This window comes from Ceratotherium simum, chromosome 3 (genome assembly GCF_057802395.1).
Source record: "Ceratotherium simum simum isolate JZ-2026a chromosome 3, ASM5780239v1, whole genome shotgun sequence".
In the NCBI taxonomy this organism is placed as follows: Eukaryota; Metazoa; Chordata; class Mammalia; order Perissodactyla; family Rhinocerotidae; genus Ceratotherium; species Ceratotherium simum.
The window spans coordinates 53340267-53355728 of record NC_141902.1 but is presented as its reverse complement, the minus strand read 5'-3'; the positions used below and the strand labels follow the sequence as shown (position 1 = coordinate 53355728).

General features: G+C 38.7%; 1 protein-coding gene across 1 annotated transcript in view; it reads left to right on the top strand.

Annotated features, from left to right (window-relative positions):
- Positions 1-1292: 1292 nt before the first annotated feature.
- ADAM10 (ADAM metallopeptidase domain 10) overlaps positions 1293-15462 on the top strand; it is a 130938-nt gene continuing 116768 nt past the window's right edge. The window contains exon 1 of the mRNA XM_004421628.2: positions 1293-1551. Within this exon, the coding sequence (XP_004421685.1) occupies positions 1497-1551 (55 nt within the window). The 5' untranslated portion in view covers positions 1293-1496. The remainder of the gene's footprint in view (positions 1552-15462) is intronic.

The window sequence follows — 15462 nt, the reverse complement described above, 5'->3', positions numbered from 1 at the left end:
GTTCCCTTTTCTCCATATCCTTGCCAACACTTACTATCTCTTGTCATTTTGATGATAGCCATTCTAACAGTGAGGTGATATGTCATTGTGGTTCTGATTTGCATTTCCCTGATTAGTGGTGTTGAACATCTCTTCATGTACCTGTTGGCCATTCGGATGTCTTTCTTGGAAAAGTGTCTATTCAGTTCCTCAGCACAGTTTTAAATTGGATTGTTTGCTTTTTTGCTATTGAGTTGTAAGAGTTCCTTATATATTTTAGATATTAACCCCTTACCAGGTATATGATTTGCAAATTCATTCCAAAGGTTGCCTTTTCATTTTGTTGATTGTTTCTTTTGCTATGCAGAAGCTTTTTAGTTTGATGTAGTCTCATTTATTTATTTTTGCTTTTGTTGCTTCTGCTTTTGGTGTCATAATCAAAAGATCATTGCCAAGACCAACGTCAAGGACTTTTTTCCTTGTTTTATGGTTTCAGGTCTTATGTTTAACTCTTTAATCCATGGAATACAAGTTTAAAGAACCAAAATGAGTTACTGAGAAACCAAATATGAGCTTCAAAGAAGTTGGGGGGAATTCAAGGGTTCTCTTCAGAGATGTAACAGAGGTGTAAAGATATTTTTTGGGTTAGAGATTTAGGACTGTGTGGTTTAGGCTGCACACTTTTAGAATGGCTAAGGCCTGGTCTGTGACACAAATTTGTAAATATCTCAGAAAAATATGCCTTAGGCAGTGTCTTTTCGTTCTGCTGCTTGAAGGTCTTTACATTTATGTTCTGATAACTAGTGGCTGTCGCCGGTGGGACTTTGCTTTCGTTTACTTGGTAGTTGTCCTGCCCCACGAGAGGCAAAAAAGAAGAAACGAAAACCTCCCTTGCTCAAAGTTAAGAAGTGGAAAGCCTCCCATTAACATCCTTCACTCTCCCATTTTAGCGCAAGGGACAGTCCTCAGCAGCTGTAACAACCAGCCGAGCACAGCCGTCTGGAGATGCGCTCCCATCCGAGGGCGGGACGAGAGGAAACCCCGCCTCCCAAGCCCTATCCCAGCTTTCTGCCGGTGGACAGGAAGCCGCGGCAGGCCTAGCCGTTCGGGAACGGGACCCCGCGCGCATGCGCACGCCTCCGGGGCACCTGGGGGAGGGGGAGGGGCGGGAGGAAGGGGTGCGGCTCCGCCCGCCGGTTGGGCGCTCGCGTGTCACGTGGTGACGAAGGAGGCGGAGGTCCCGGGCTCCGGGGAGGGAGGTAGAGAAGAGGGAAGGAGCGAGGGAAGGAAAGCGGGGAAGGGAGGAAGGAAACGAACGAGGGGGAGGGAGGTCCCTGTTTTGGAGGAGCTGGGAGCGTTGCCGGCCCCTGAAGTGGAGCGAGAGGGAGGTGCTTCGCCGTTTCTCCTGCTGGGGGAGGTCCTGGCTTCCCGTGGAGGCTCCGGACCAAACCCCTTCAGCTTCTCCCTCCGGATCGATGTGCTGCTGTTAACCCGTGAGGAGGCGGCGGCCGCGGAAGATGGTGTTGCTGAGAGTGTTAATTCTGCTCCTCTCCTGGGCGGCGGGGCTGGGAGGTGAGGCACGACCCCGAGCGCCCGGGGCGCGGTGACCACGGCGGACCGCGCGGCGGCAGCGGCGGCGCCGCCGGGCCGAGCGGAGCCGAGTCGCGCCGCGCGGCGGGCGCGTCAGTCAGCCCGGCCGGCCGGCGGCGCCACTCGGGCGCACATCGCTCCCCGCTCCCTATTGTCCCCCGAGCGCGTTCCGTGGCGGGCCGAGGAGGCTCCGAGCCTCGGCGAGGCCTTCCCTGCCCCCCACCGCCCCGGCGGCAGAGGCCGGGGAGATCCGGGTCGCCGGGCGAGAGCCGGGGAGCCCAGGCCGGTGGCTCCATCCCTCCAGCCTGCTCGCCGGGCGCCGGGGTGACTGACGCGCAGCCCTCGCTCGGCGCTCTCCCTCCTCGCCCTTCCGCCCCCAGCCCCTGCCCGCTGGCGGATTCCGGAGTCCGCTCGGCTGCGGAGAACCGGCGCGCAGGCTCGTGGGAAGTTGCGATGTGTGCGGCCGGGCTGGTGTATTGTTTTTTACGGGTCGGGGCGATCCAGACCGACTCGGTTCCGCAGAGGGGCTGCCGGTGGAGGAGTAACTGTGGTCTCCTGCTGTCGGAGACGAGAGGCTTCCGCTCTCCATAGTGCCCTGCCTCTGCCCGGGGTTTGCAGAGACATCCCAGGAGGGTGTGTTTATGTTCTGTGGAAACATTCTGTTGCCCAGGGGAAAGGGTTTGGTGGGGAGAAAGGTAAGCACTTTCAGGATGTTCTTTGATCTGTAGGCTGGATTGGGTCTCTTAGAGGGACGGTCCCTGGGTGACCCAACTTGAAGAGTTTTCTTAAACTCTCCGGTGGAGTAGACATACAGTGTAGTTAGTGGATTGTCAAGACAGTGGCAACCCCCGCACCCCGCAAATTGGAGTTAACAGCATATAATTTCTTGATTACTCGGGTTTTGTAGACGATTTTTATTTCCAGTGTATCTTAGGACCAGCTGCATCATTTTGTTGTGTAAGTGCTTTATTTTAGGCAAACTTTTTCAGTTGTCCCAAAGTATGCTTGAAACCTCAAAGTATGTTTAAAAGCATTAGATTGAAAAATTTTCCGGAATGCTTCGGATGAGTATAGCCTAATTTGATAATTTAGAAAATATCTGAATGTCTCATGTAGTGTATTCTTGCATTCTTTTCTTTGTCACTTTGACTTATGACTGCAGAGCCAAGCATATTTTTGTCCTGTATTCCACTTAGTCCGAGGATGAGACTTTGTAGGTGGACTTCTGTTGTAGTTTCTGGTGTTCAATTTGTTAGATGCCATTTTAGATTAAGAGCTTCTGTTAGTTGTTTAGTTTTAAGAAGTATTAAGTACTAGAAACCATTTTTAAGCCTTTTCATTTAACATTTGTATTTCTGTTCTAAATGTGGCTTTCAACAAACCACTTTTCTGGTTGTTTTCACTTGTGATTATAGTCAGGAGTTAGACACTAATTTCTATGAGATAGTAAAATGTAAGACAAACACATGGGGTACTTTAGACTACTGATGAGTAGTAGTATGTAAAATGTCCTTTGTTTTTAAAGAATGAAACAGTAGGAATAGAAACTGATGTAGTCTGATGGTTGAAAAAGTAAATTAACAGCATAATATTTGTGGTCTAAGACCCTTGTTACACAAAAGTTTTCTAAATTCAGCACTCTGGAGTCATAAAGAATCATTTGTATTAAACATTGGTTAAAAGGCTGTATACTTTTTGATGTTTGTTTTAAGCAGAACTTTTTCAAAAAAACACTAAGAAATCTTTCATTTTAAAATTAGCATCAAGATTGTAGCTTTTGGGTACATGGAGATATTCGTAATTTTATCATAATATATATTTTCATCTAATCTGGTCAAGTTTGTAAGAAGTTTGTGTGATGATGATATGTAGAATAGAATACATTCAAATTGAAAATATTTGTTTTAGCGTATGAGAGAATGAATATGTTTGTGTAGATTAGGAGAGGTTGTAGTGGAAATATGGATTTAACTTTAAAGTATAAATTGTTTTTAGGTACTTAAACCCTTTTAGTTGCTTCCCCCTTTCCGATTTGTTATTCACTGTTTTGTATTTTTTCTTGCTCTTAATATGATGGGTGGGAAGCTGGAAAGAGAAAATGTGTAGAATCATAAAACTTAAACTTGCTTAATGCTGTCCGTTTCTAGCACATGAACCAGCCTATGTTGTGTTTGTAGAAAGATACCATAAAATTTCTAGAGTTCAGTAAGTGTCTATATAGACATGTACTCAAATATATACATAAAAATGCTTTGCTTTATTATTTGTAACCACATTAGAAATTTCTTGGGACTATTCTGATTAAATATAGCCAAAATAATTTTTTTTTTTTTATTTTTTGGTGAGGAAGATTAGCCCTAAGCTAATATCCGTTGCCAATCCTCTTTTTCCTGAGGAAGGTGGGCCCTGAGCTAACAGCTATGCCCATCTGCCTCTGTTTTATATGTGGGATGCCTGTCACAGCATGGCTTGATAAGTGGTGCGTAGGTCCGCGCCGAGGATCGGAACCTGTGAACCCTGGGCTGCGAAGCTGAGTCTGCGAACTCAACCACTACGCCACTGGGCTGGCCCCCCAAATAATTTTTGCGTATGTGTGAATACTACTTTTTAACACAATTATGTTGGAGAGTTGATGTTTTTTCTTTCTTGTTTTTAAAATTAATTGATGTGTTTGAGAGGTCAAAAGGTATTTTAGCTGTAGTCGTAAATACAATCTCATAATGTTTTGGTTTGATGTAGTCATACATAAAATGAGCTTTGGAGTAGGCCATGTTTTTTATATTTAAAAGTCTGGTGTAAATGCTTTGCTTTGTACCAGGCATTCCATAGAAATAAGTTTTCTGGAAGTTTGGCCAAAAGTATTAAAAGTATCAAAGTTTAAGCTTAAACTGTTTCTCTCACTTCTCCCAGCGAGTTAGGGTCTGTGAATTAATAAAAGAGACAGACTTTTTGTCTGTATCTTTAAGGAGCTCTGACTCTTGATCTTTTTAACTTGAGATTGATAATCCAGTTAGCTGTATCATTTTAAGAAGGCCCATTTCAAGCCATGCCCTACATTATGAGTATCTTCTCTGTAATGTATGGGACCTCTCTGAGTGGCAGAGGTTGAGGGAAATGGGAATGTCAGGCACCTCAGACATTCCCGCTGTCTGGAGCAGAAAGGTAGAGCAGTAGCTGCCCTCTTTAGACTGGGCCTGTGCTCACCAGTCAGTGCAGTTCCCATCACTCCTGCTGGTGTGGGATACACTTGGCCTGCTTAGCTCATTTCACCTGCGTGGGTCCCGTAGGTATGTCATTCGCATCTCTGCCTTGGCTTCATCTTGCATAGATGACTCCAACCTTTTAAAAATGTTTTTTTGACTGTGATCTCTTATCTAACTTTTATATATTTTTTGTAATTCTTTATTTTTTCAGTAGCCTTAAAAATTTGTTAATAAAAACTGTGGCATACACAATACTTTTTATCTAGCATTAGGTTATTAGATATTTTTTAAAATCCCTGTGTTCATAATAGTAACAATTTGAAGGTCTTAAAGAATGGTGGTTATAATTTTTCCAAGTTTCTTTATCTCAGTGAGCAAATAAGAAACCATTTCTTTTTTCTATTGGGATGAGACTCTCAGAAAAAAAATTGGTTGAAGGTCATATAAATAAAAACTGGCTTAGGCTTTTTTCCTTTTAAGAATGAGTTATAAACATAAACTCTGCTTTTGAAATTAAGAAAACGAAATGGAACAATAAATTCAACAATAAGCTACATTTTTCTAACATTGTTGGAAGATGACAGGTTCAGATATGAGAAGGTTGCCGTATAACAAGTCTCTGGGACCAGACTTTGGAAATTTTGGCCATTTTTGATGGAAATTTTTCTAAGATGTATTACGTATTTACTTTGTCCTTAAAATGGGCTGAATTCAATCTTTTCTTAAATGATTGAGGTTTAGTATAAGAACAACTGTTATTCTTCTGGGCTCTATTGTAGTTTTTGTTTGTATTTTTCCAGAAACAATTGAAATGGGCATTCTAAATTTATTCTAGTTGTTGTGCTTTTTATTCTTGTATCTAGTTTTAACAGTATTTCCAGCTTTTTGGTTAGATTTCCTGGCTTTCTTGCGAACCTTGAGGCTATCACCTTCTAATTAGTTGTTTCTAATATATTTTCTATAGGGAAACTAATCATATTTGACACACTTGTATGTAAACTGGAATAAATAAGTTCTGTCTTCTATTGAGTAAAGTATGTGAGCTTTAGATAGGTGGATTTTTTTTTTTTAGTGTATATGTTTGCTTTGTAGAGTTTAGTGTTGAGATTGCCCTCTTCTTACTTTCTGAACAATTGGGATGATATTGTACTGATATGTTTTGCTAGTTAAAGTGAGGCAAGGTAGAACGGAGAGAAGAAACTGAGGAATAACCAGGAAGACACAGCAAATAAAATGGACACTCATTTGATTGCGGATAGATCATTTCCTAGATCTGAATCATGTACTCTGGTTCCAACTAGTATACTAGATTATTGGTATTAAACATATCCTGTAACTTGCAATTGTAATATTCTCTACAGGAATGTAAATTGTAAATTAAGAAAAAATATTCTCTGTATTTAAAGCAAAGATTAGGTAAAAGGTAGATGACAGAGGCTCTTGATACTGTGTTTTATTGTTAGTTTGCACTAAGTAGCTGTTGTGTGTTACAGTTTTGGTGACTTTGTGATTTGTATACAGTTAAATTTCTTGTCTGTCTTTGAATTGTATCACATTCTAATGGTTAGAAAAATTTTGCCAAAGTTGGAGGTGTAGTTTTGGGATGGCCTAGCTTAAAATGTAGTCTATGTGGAGTACCAAAAATGGAGTTTGTGTGTGTGGAGAGGCTTGAGGGCAGGGCAAGGGCATCATTGGCCATAGCTGCTAACATGAAGTTTCAGAGAGAGGCCTAAGTGGTGACTAATTGGGAAGACAAATTATAGATATGAAAGGCTGTGGACAGAGATACACAGAGTTGTTTTTAACCTGAGCCCCAAGTCACAGGGCAGACACTCCAAATTGTAGGAATTGATTTGCATTCGGTCTGTTTTCACATGGGCAACTCTATGTGACATGCTTGGGTACAGAGCCCCAGGTTTTTGTTTTTTTCTTTTAAAGGAGGAATTGATTTATTTAATGATTGTTAGTGGTTCTTCCAAGCAACTCTAAAAAGTCTGCTTGTTCTGAATGAAAATCCAGCGGTGGTAATTCTAACTAGTTTAGCTGTCAATTTTTATACTAGGAAAAGGAAGCAATGTTAAGGATAAGTGGAAAAACTGTAATAATCCTACCAGTTAGATTCCTATGAGGGCAGTAACATTGCTTTCCAACAGTGTGAAGGCTTTGTCTTAGTACTAGTGGGGACAGTCTTGTCCCAGCTAGGTTGCAGGAAACAGCAGTGCTGAGAATAGTTCTTAGGGAATGTAGACTCCCTTTGATATTGGGTGAATTCATTCTGAAGCTACTACAATTCCAGCTAAACAATGTGAGAACATGTACAGTGAGAACATTGCTGTTGAGTCACCAGAGTTTATTGTATGTCTGGCTAGTAGGAGTTATGAAGCCACAATCTTGAGTGAAAAGAGAAGTAAACACTGAGTTTGTCAGCATAGACAGAAATGCCAAGATATAAAAATATAGTTCCAATTATGTATTATAGTTGCAGTTGAAATGAGGATTTATTAAGCTGGAGGGACATCAACCAGTTGGGAAAAAGCTTTCTGAGATAGAAGGGAATGACATACAGTCTAGTAAGATGCTTGTAGGCTTACTTGCCTTACTTGGACTGGAGAATCCATGGCAGGAATTAAGGAGAAATGCTAACTGGGCCTTGATAACCAGGAGTCGAATTATTCGTATTCTAGGCCATGAAAATTGTGAGGTAGAGTACTATGGAATGTTGGTTGGTGTCCATGTTGAGGAATTGGGATATGTTACACTAAGGAATAAATTAGCTGCTTGATGAATTGGATGATTGAGTCCTGGATTAGGGTAGTGACTGTAGAAATAAATAGGAATAGAACAAGAAATCACATGAAGAAAAACTGGTAAAACTTAGCTTATGTTTAATGTGAAGCTAACAAAATTTGTTGGGGGCTCACTGCTGAATTTAGATCCTAGAGGATGTTGCATTGGAGAGAGTGTGGTTTTATAAAACTTTGAGGACCTCAGTCTTCGAAGTGAAAATGTCTAAGATTTTGTAGCTAGATAAAAGGTTATAGGTTGGGATGTGTGTTAGAGTCTGGGATTTTATCCTACTTTCAAGCTAATTCTTTTGTTGGAAATTAGTTAAAACTTGGCACAGTCCTTCAATAATCTGTGGCTAGTCATTTGGGAAGCACTGCTCCAGATAGTTGGGAGATAGAAGTTTGGTGAATTTGGAATAGAGGGGAGAAATTAGATTTAAAGATGCATTAACAGGTAACTTGTTACTTTACAAGTATATATTTTCTCTCCTTAAGTTGGAATTAGGCTCTTCAGTTCAAGAATATGCTTGATACTCTTGATTATATGTGAATTGTGTACTTCTTATTTCAGAGACAGATTGGGGAAAAGAATGTGACCTTTGCATTTGAGGCAAATGTATGTATTTACGATTTGTGGAGCAGAGTTTTCTTTCCAGTTATCTTTGTTTGCATTGATGATGGCAAGGGATATACGCATACGCATATTTGAACTTTGAACTTTGGATTTATTTTTTAAAAGAATACAGATAGACTCCTACACTTATAAATTGAGTGCGATATTAATTTGCTACCTCTTTTCCTTATAATTAAATGGGATAAGTTTGTAAAATTGCTGAGGAAACTGAAGCATGCTATACAAATATTATTAAAATTATGTTGTTTCCAGGCCTACTTTCATTTAGAATCTATTAGTTACAAAATATGGATGGATAAAATGTATTTTTAGAAGTTGAAATACTAGAACATCATTACCAAACATTAGAAAATAGAATTTAAGAAATTCACAATTCCTTCTCCAATTTTATCGCTTTTTAATATTAACAGTTTAATCTTCTAAAATGCCTATTATTATGAGTTTACATCATAGTTTTTATGCAGTTTTGTATCCTTTAAAAAATTAACATGCAGTTAAAATATGTATGCAAAGCAGACATTAAAATATTTATAAGTAGTCTAGAGACAGTTTTGGTTGTCAGAACTGGAGGGATGCTACTGGCATCTAGTGGGTAGAGGCCAGAGATGCTGCTAAACATCTTACAATGCACAAGACAGCCTTCTACAACAAAATTATCTGCGCAAAGTGTCAGTAGTGCTGAAGTTGAGAAACCCTGCTCTGGAGGAAATTTGAGTCTTCTTACTTTATTTTTGTTGTTGCTACTCTGATAGCTTGCTATCTTAATTGATTACTCAAATTGGATAAGCTTCCGTATTCCTATTCTGTTCAAGCCTTCTTCTCTCACTGCTCTATGCACTGCAGTTCTGAAAAATTTATCATTTATCTTCCACTATTTGCTATTCTTCTCTTCATCTTCCAGTTTGTGGTTGGGAAGAAAATCTATTCTGTTAATTTATAACAGTGATTAAATGACTGATAGCCTGTGAGGATTATTTAAAAACCAAACCAAACCACTTGCTTGTTAACCCAGAAGAACCATGGATTAGTAGGATTTTAGTTTCTGTGGGGAAAGATATTTTGAGGGACTCAACCAGCAACTTATCCACAAATCTATCTTCAGAATTAGTTCTACTGAGTTTCAGCTTTTCACGATTTATTTTCTTCAAAACTTTAAGTCAGAAACCCTCATGTCTTTTTCATAACTCCATTCCCCCCTACCCTTATTATTACCCTTAACACCTCTGGCAGAATTTTTTTTTTTTTTTTTTTTTTTGTGAGGACGCTAAGCTAACATCTGTCACCAATGCTCCTCTTTTTGCTGAGGAAGACTGGCCCTGGGGTAACATCCCTGCCCATCTTCCTCCAACTTATATGGGACACTGCCACAGCATGGCCTGACAAGTGGTGCGTTGGTGAGCGCCCAGGATCCGAACCTGGGCCGCCAGCAGTGGAGCGCGCGCACTTAACTGCTATGCCATGGGGCCGGCCCTGGCAGAATTGTTTTATTTGCATGTGCAGCTTTCCTGCAAGGAGGCAGAGGCAGATGGGTTGGGGTATAATATGGGAGAAGGGTGAAAGGTAATTAGAGTGGATTAATGATAAAATGCAGGGTGTGTGTAGATATAGATCAACAGTAGGTAGTGGCTGGAGCCTGTGTGTGTGTGTGTGTGTGTGTGTGTTATTTAGGTAGGTTGAAAGTCACAGTCCCTTATGTGGGTTACTGTCTGTGCTTGTGTCTGCACTTACTTGAAAAGGTATAAAGGCATTTCAGATCTGCATAGAAATCTGAATTGTGTACACGTTTCCACTTTTGGATTTTTAAGTTGTATTTCATAAGTTAGTAGTAGAAATTTAATACATTCAGTAGGTTTAATCATTGATGTTTTGTGCCCTTTGTGATTGATTTAGTTTATGATTTAAAAAAGAGAAAAAAGTGAAAAAATTATTTTCACTTCTGAGCCAGCTAGCTTTATTATTTTTAATATCTTAGAGACTAGCTTGTCTCAAAAAGTGGTTGTGTTGAAGTGTGCTTATAGTTGTAGACACACCGTCTTATCTTGAACTTTCACTTGTAACTGTTAGGTTTAGATATTTGCTTGTAGGAAAGGATTTGACTGGTTTCTAGTGAATAAATGATACTGTGGCTTAAGTTTGAAGTCACATTGTAGCAGTAGCTTTTCCAAGAGTGCAGTAAAGGCACTTAAGTATATTCCTGAAATATAGGACATGATAGTTCCTGGAAGCCTACCTTTGTCATACAAGAGAACAGTTTTGTTAATAGTATTTAGTGCTTCAAGATCAGAGTGAACACATATCAAATATAAGAGGCATTGGTCAACACAGCGTGTTGCTTCAGACACAGTTGATTGAAGTTCCTTAAGAAAGAAATACACTTTTATGTTGGGGAAAAATGCTCTTGTTACCTAATTTTAAAATTATACACGTGAAAAGTCTGTTGAAAACAACTTGATTACAAGTAATTTTTCTGAGGAATGGAGACGTGCCAGCCTTAGCTTATTCTTACACATCCTCTCATTTATTGTAATTGAGTTTTTCTGTAAATAGGAAGATCTGTAATGTCAGAACATTTTTGCAGATTTTCTTCCTCTATTCTTAAGATTGTAGAATAAACTTTCTTTGATATAGATAGGAAAAAAATTAAGTTTATTTGTTATATGATATTGCTGTCCCACACAAAGATGATGATATTGACCCCCATCCATGAGACATACTCTGATTGTTTTTTCCCCCTGCTATTAATGAAATTTTCATTCTATATTTTTTGCCCTATTTTTGTATTTAATTTAGATTGGAACAGAAGATTGTAGGTTTTGGATTCAGGAGTTGGGAAGGAAGCTTTTGTTTGCAAGCGTTCCTGGGAAGTAAGATGCTACCTACCCATGGAATTTGGAAAAGAATCATAATGGCTAGCATTTATGGGATACTTATTATATGCCAGGCACTGTTCTTAGGGCATTTTGTGTATTAACTCAATCTTCACAACATCTCTATAATATAGGTTCTGTTATTCCATTTTACAAATGAGGGAGCGGGATCAGGGAGGCTAACTTATTCAAAGTCAGAAAGGTCATATAGCTGTTAATTGGGGAAGCCAGGATTTGAATATAGTCAGTCTGGCTTCAGAATTCATGCTCTTGGGCCAGCCCGGCGGTGTAGCGGTTAAGTGTGCATGCTCCACTTCTGCGGCCTGGGCTTCGCAGGTTTGGATCCTGGGCACAGACCGGCGCACCGCTTGTCAAACCATGCTGTGGCGGCGTCCTGTATAAAGTAGAGGAAGATGGGCACAGATGTTAGCCCAGGGCTAATCTTCCTCACAAAAAAAAAAAAAAGAATAATTCATGCTTTTAAACACTATACTGCCTCTGAGAAACATATTTCATACTTTAAAAGGTATTGTATAGTGAGATTGTTAGATTCTGCCTGTGAACGAAGATTGAATCATTTTACCATCAGAGCATAATTTAGGCTCTTTGTACTTGTAGTATTTGAGCCATTTGACTTTTGGTCAGTGAAGTCCTTTACAAGGTATTTTTTTGTTTTCGTTTTTGGACATTAGAAAATGTTTACAGTTAAGGGAGGGAAGCACCTTATAGAACATTTTATGCACAATACCATTTTAGTTTTGTCATAGATAAATTTATATATGTATTTCTTTTTTAAAAGCTTGAGGACAGATACTAAATCTCTGGATGGTGGCATATCGGTTATGTGTTTCTACAGTAATCACTTTTATAATCTGGAAAAAATTTTTCTTTTAAGACAGATTATGTTTAGTAAATACCAGTGTCCTGGTGACTTTGAAAAGTTACAGGAAATAAAAAACTGTTCTCAAATTGTAAAAAGGGAGAGACTTCCTAAGCTCTCCAGTGGCAAGAGACCAAGTTACATTTTTTCTGCTTCTTAGAACCTGCTGGCTGTTTTTCTACCACTCTTGGATGTAGGTGATCTTTTGGTATTACTTTACCTTTTTCCCCAGTTTTTTTTTTTGAAAATTAGTTATCTGTTTTCTCCATCTTATAGGTCCAATCCGGTTATTCTTCTACCAGTTTTACACATAGGCATTTGCTTGATACACTATGTTTAATTTTTCCTAACTTATCTTAAAAACTTTTATAGTTTCTGAAAGGTTGGAAGTATATATAGTCCAATTAACATTTGTGTAACTTTCACCTAAATTTATTAATGGTTATCTTTTGCCATGTTTGCTTTATCTCTCTAATATATATTCTATTTTTCTCTGAACCATTTGAAAGTGAGTTGTACCCCTAAATACTTCAAAATACATCTCATAAGATTAAGGACATTGTCTTACAAAACCAAGAAGATTATTTTGTCTTTTTAAGTGTAGGGATGTTCAAATTTCCCATGGAACTTGTAAATACTAGGCACCATGTGAATTTATTATATGCTTTTTGAAGGCTAGATTTCTGCCAACCTGCAATTAAGGGCCAAAAAGTAAAATGCTGTTGGTATGCTTTTATGTATAGGTAAAATAAAGTAACAGTAGAGACAGGAGGAGACATTGACAGAATAACTACAATGCAGGATGGAGCTATTTTCTCTAGGAACAATGGCACAATAACTATAATAACCTAGAGGTTATCACATCATCATGACCTCTTAAGATAAAGATGTTAATAAGGATGAGCCTGGCTCAAGAAGAAGATGTTAGAGGGAAAAAAATCAATAATGGTTCAAATGGAAAAGTATTTGGCACGTAGATAAACATCAATTATTTAGAAATTTTCCTTAGTGGAAGCTGTCATTTTCCACTGATGTCAGATTGCTAACATCTTACTGTACTCTTGGTTAAATGTATTTTATTTTCATCATGGTCGGGTAACAGATCTGTTTCTTCATTGTTAAGGACTTTACATGAGAACATCTTCAGTGAGTATTCTATTCGTTATCAGAAGGGATAAAAGGAGTTATAGACTGCCATCCTTTGAGTTCCTCCTGTTTCCTTCCCTGTTGTTCATCTTGCCCTGCATGGGTAATATATCAGAGTCATGAAAGAAGCTCCAGCTCTGTACTCAGGGACAACAACAGAACATTCGTTTTTTTTAGTTGTGAGTTGTTTTGTTTTTTACTTCTAAGTTTGTGGGCTGTGTTTCCTTTCGTGCAAATCTATTTCACGTAAATAAAAGATTTAAGTTAGAGGAAGGAAATAGTCTATTATGGGTCACAAATCACATGTTAATTTAAATGGAAGCAAACCTTTGCAAGTAGTAGTTTCTGTGCCTGTGCTTGCTTATTAGTTGCTTTAAATAACCCCTAATGTGGTGATGACCCCCATATTTGTATCTCTAGCCCAGACTCTCCCTTGAATTCCAGACTCCTGTATCCCAACTATATTTCCAGTTAGATGTCTAGTGGGCATCTCAATCTTAACACGTCCAAAACCAAACCTCTGATTTCCTTCACCCCCAGCCTTTTCTCCTGCAGTCTTTCCCATCTCAGTAAGTGGGAGCTCCATTCTTCAGGTGCTCGGGCCAAAAGCTTTGAGTTATCTTTGGTTCCTCTCTTCCTCACACCCTGCATACAGTCCGTCAGCAAATCCTTTCAGCTCCTCCTTCCAAGTATATGCAGATTTTGTCTACTTCCCACAGCTCCACTTCTCCTACCCTGGTTGATACAAGCCAGCATCCATCTCACTTTAATTACTGTGAAACCTGCTAACTGTTCTCCTTGTTCTCTTGTTTTCCCAGTCTCGTCTCAACATAGCAGTGTGATCCTGTTCAAAAGCTATTTCTTTGGTCGAAACCATCCACTGGCAAGTTGTATACTGTAGAATGGATAAAATCTTGAGTTTCGTGTTATATGAATTGTATCTCAATAAATGATAGCAAAACAAATAAATAAATTTTAAAAACCACTTTCAATGGCTTACTATTTTCAGTGAAAGTCAAAGTCCTTATAGTGCCCTGTAAGGCTCTACGTGATGTACATGTATGCTTATCCCCCCAGTGCCTCTACAGTTCTTCCCCCTTGTTCGTTTTTGTTCCACCCACACAGAGCGCTTTAAAAAATACCAAGCTTGCTCCTGTCTCAGGGACTTTGCCCTGTCCAATCCTTGTTTACATGGAACACTTTCCACCCCTGGGTTGCTGTATTATCTACTCTCTTTCTTTTTTATTTTTCAAATAAAAAAATTTTAAATAGTGGTGAAATACACATAACATAAGTTTACCAGCATGACCATTTTTAGTTCTGCAGTTCAGTAGTGTTAAGTACATTCACATTGTTGTGCTTGGCTCTCTTTCTTTTAAGTCTTTGCTCAGATGTTAGTGAGGTCTTCCGATTACCTCAAAAATACTAACCCTTTCCTTGGAACTCTCTATCTGCTCACCCTGCGATAGCGCTCTTATAGCCATCTGAAGTTGTTTGCTTGTTTTATTGTCTGTTTTCCTTCTCTAGAATAAAGCTTCATGAGGTCAGTAGTTTTGTTTTGTCTACTGCTGTATTCCCAGCATCTAAACCAATGCTTAGCATTTAGTAAGTGCCCATTATATATGTGTTGAGTGAATAATGAATGATTACTGAACTAAATAATTTCTCTTTTTGTGAATTAGGTAAGAATTCCAAGTGTTTAAGAGTATGTCTGGAAAAAAAGTCTCTAAAGCTTCTAATTAATCTTTTTACTTTAGTTGACTTTAAAAAGGAATGAAACTACCATTTTTGTTAGTGTATTGGTTTTGCTCATTGAGTATTTTTATATGCCCTGGTAATTAAAAAATTAGGTAGGTTAACAAGTTAGAATTTTCTCTATAAAAACTAAAACTATGTATTCCTATTTTTTTAAATGTTATTTTTAAAGCACTTAACAGTTGTCATTCACTACAAATATTAGACTAAAAATGGAAATGTAGAGTGTCTTCATGGTTATCTGATTATACTCAGTAAAACTTGTAAACTTTACTATATTATTAAGATGAAACTTTTAAAAACTCATTTTCATTTTGGGGTAAATTTAGAATCACAGAATGTTGGAGCTAGAAGGAGGTTTTATAGTCTTGAGTGGGTCACAATCTCTCTGTCTCATCTTAAGATTAATTATACTTGCCCTATATGTATGGTTTACGAGGGTTAAATGAGATAATATATTCATTAATTGATGAGCCATAATTTACTGAAGTCTTACCTGTTATGTCCTGTTTACTATTCTGAGCCTTTATATATATTAATTCATTTAATCCAAATAATAACGCTATTAGCTACAGCTATTGCTATTTCACCTGTTTTATAGTTGGGGAACTAAGGCACAGAG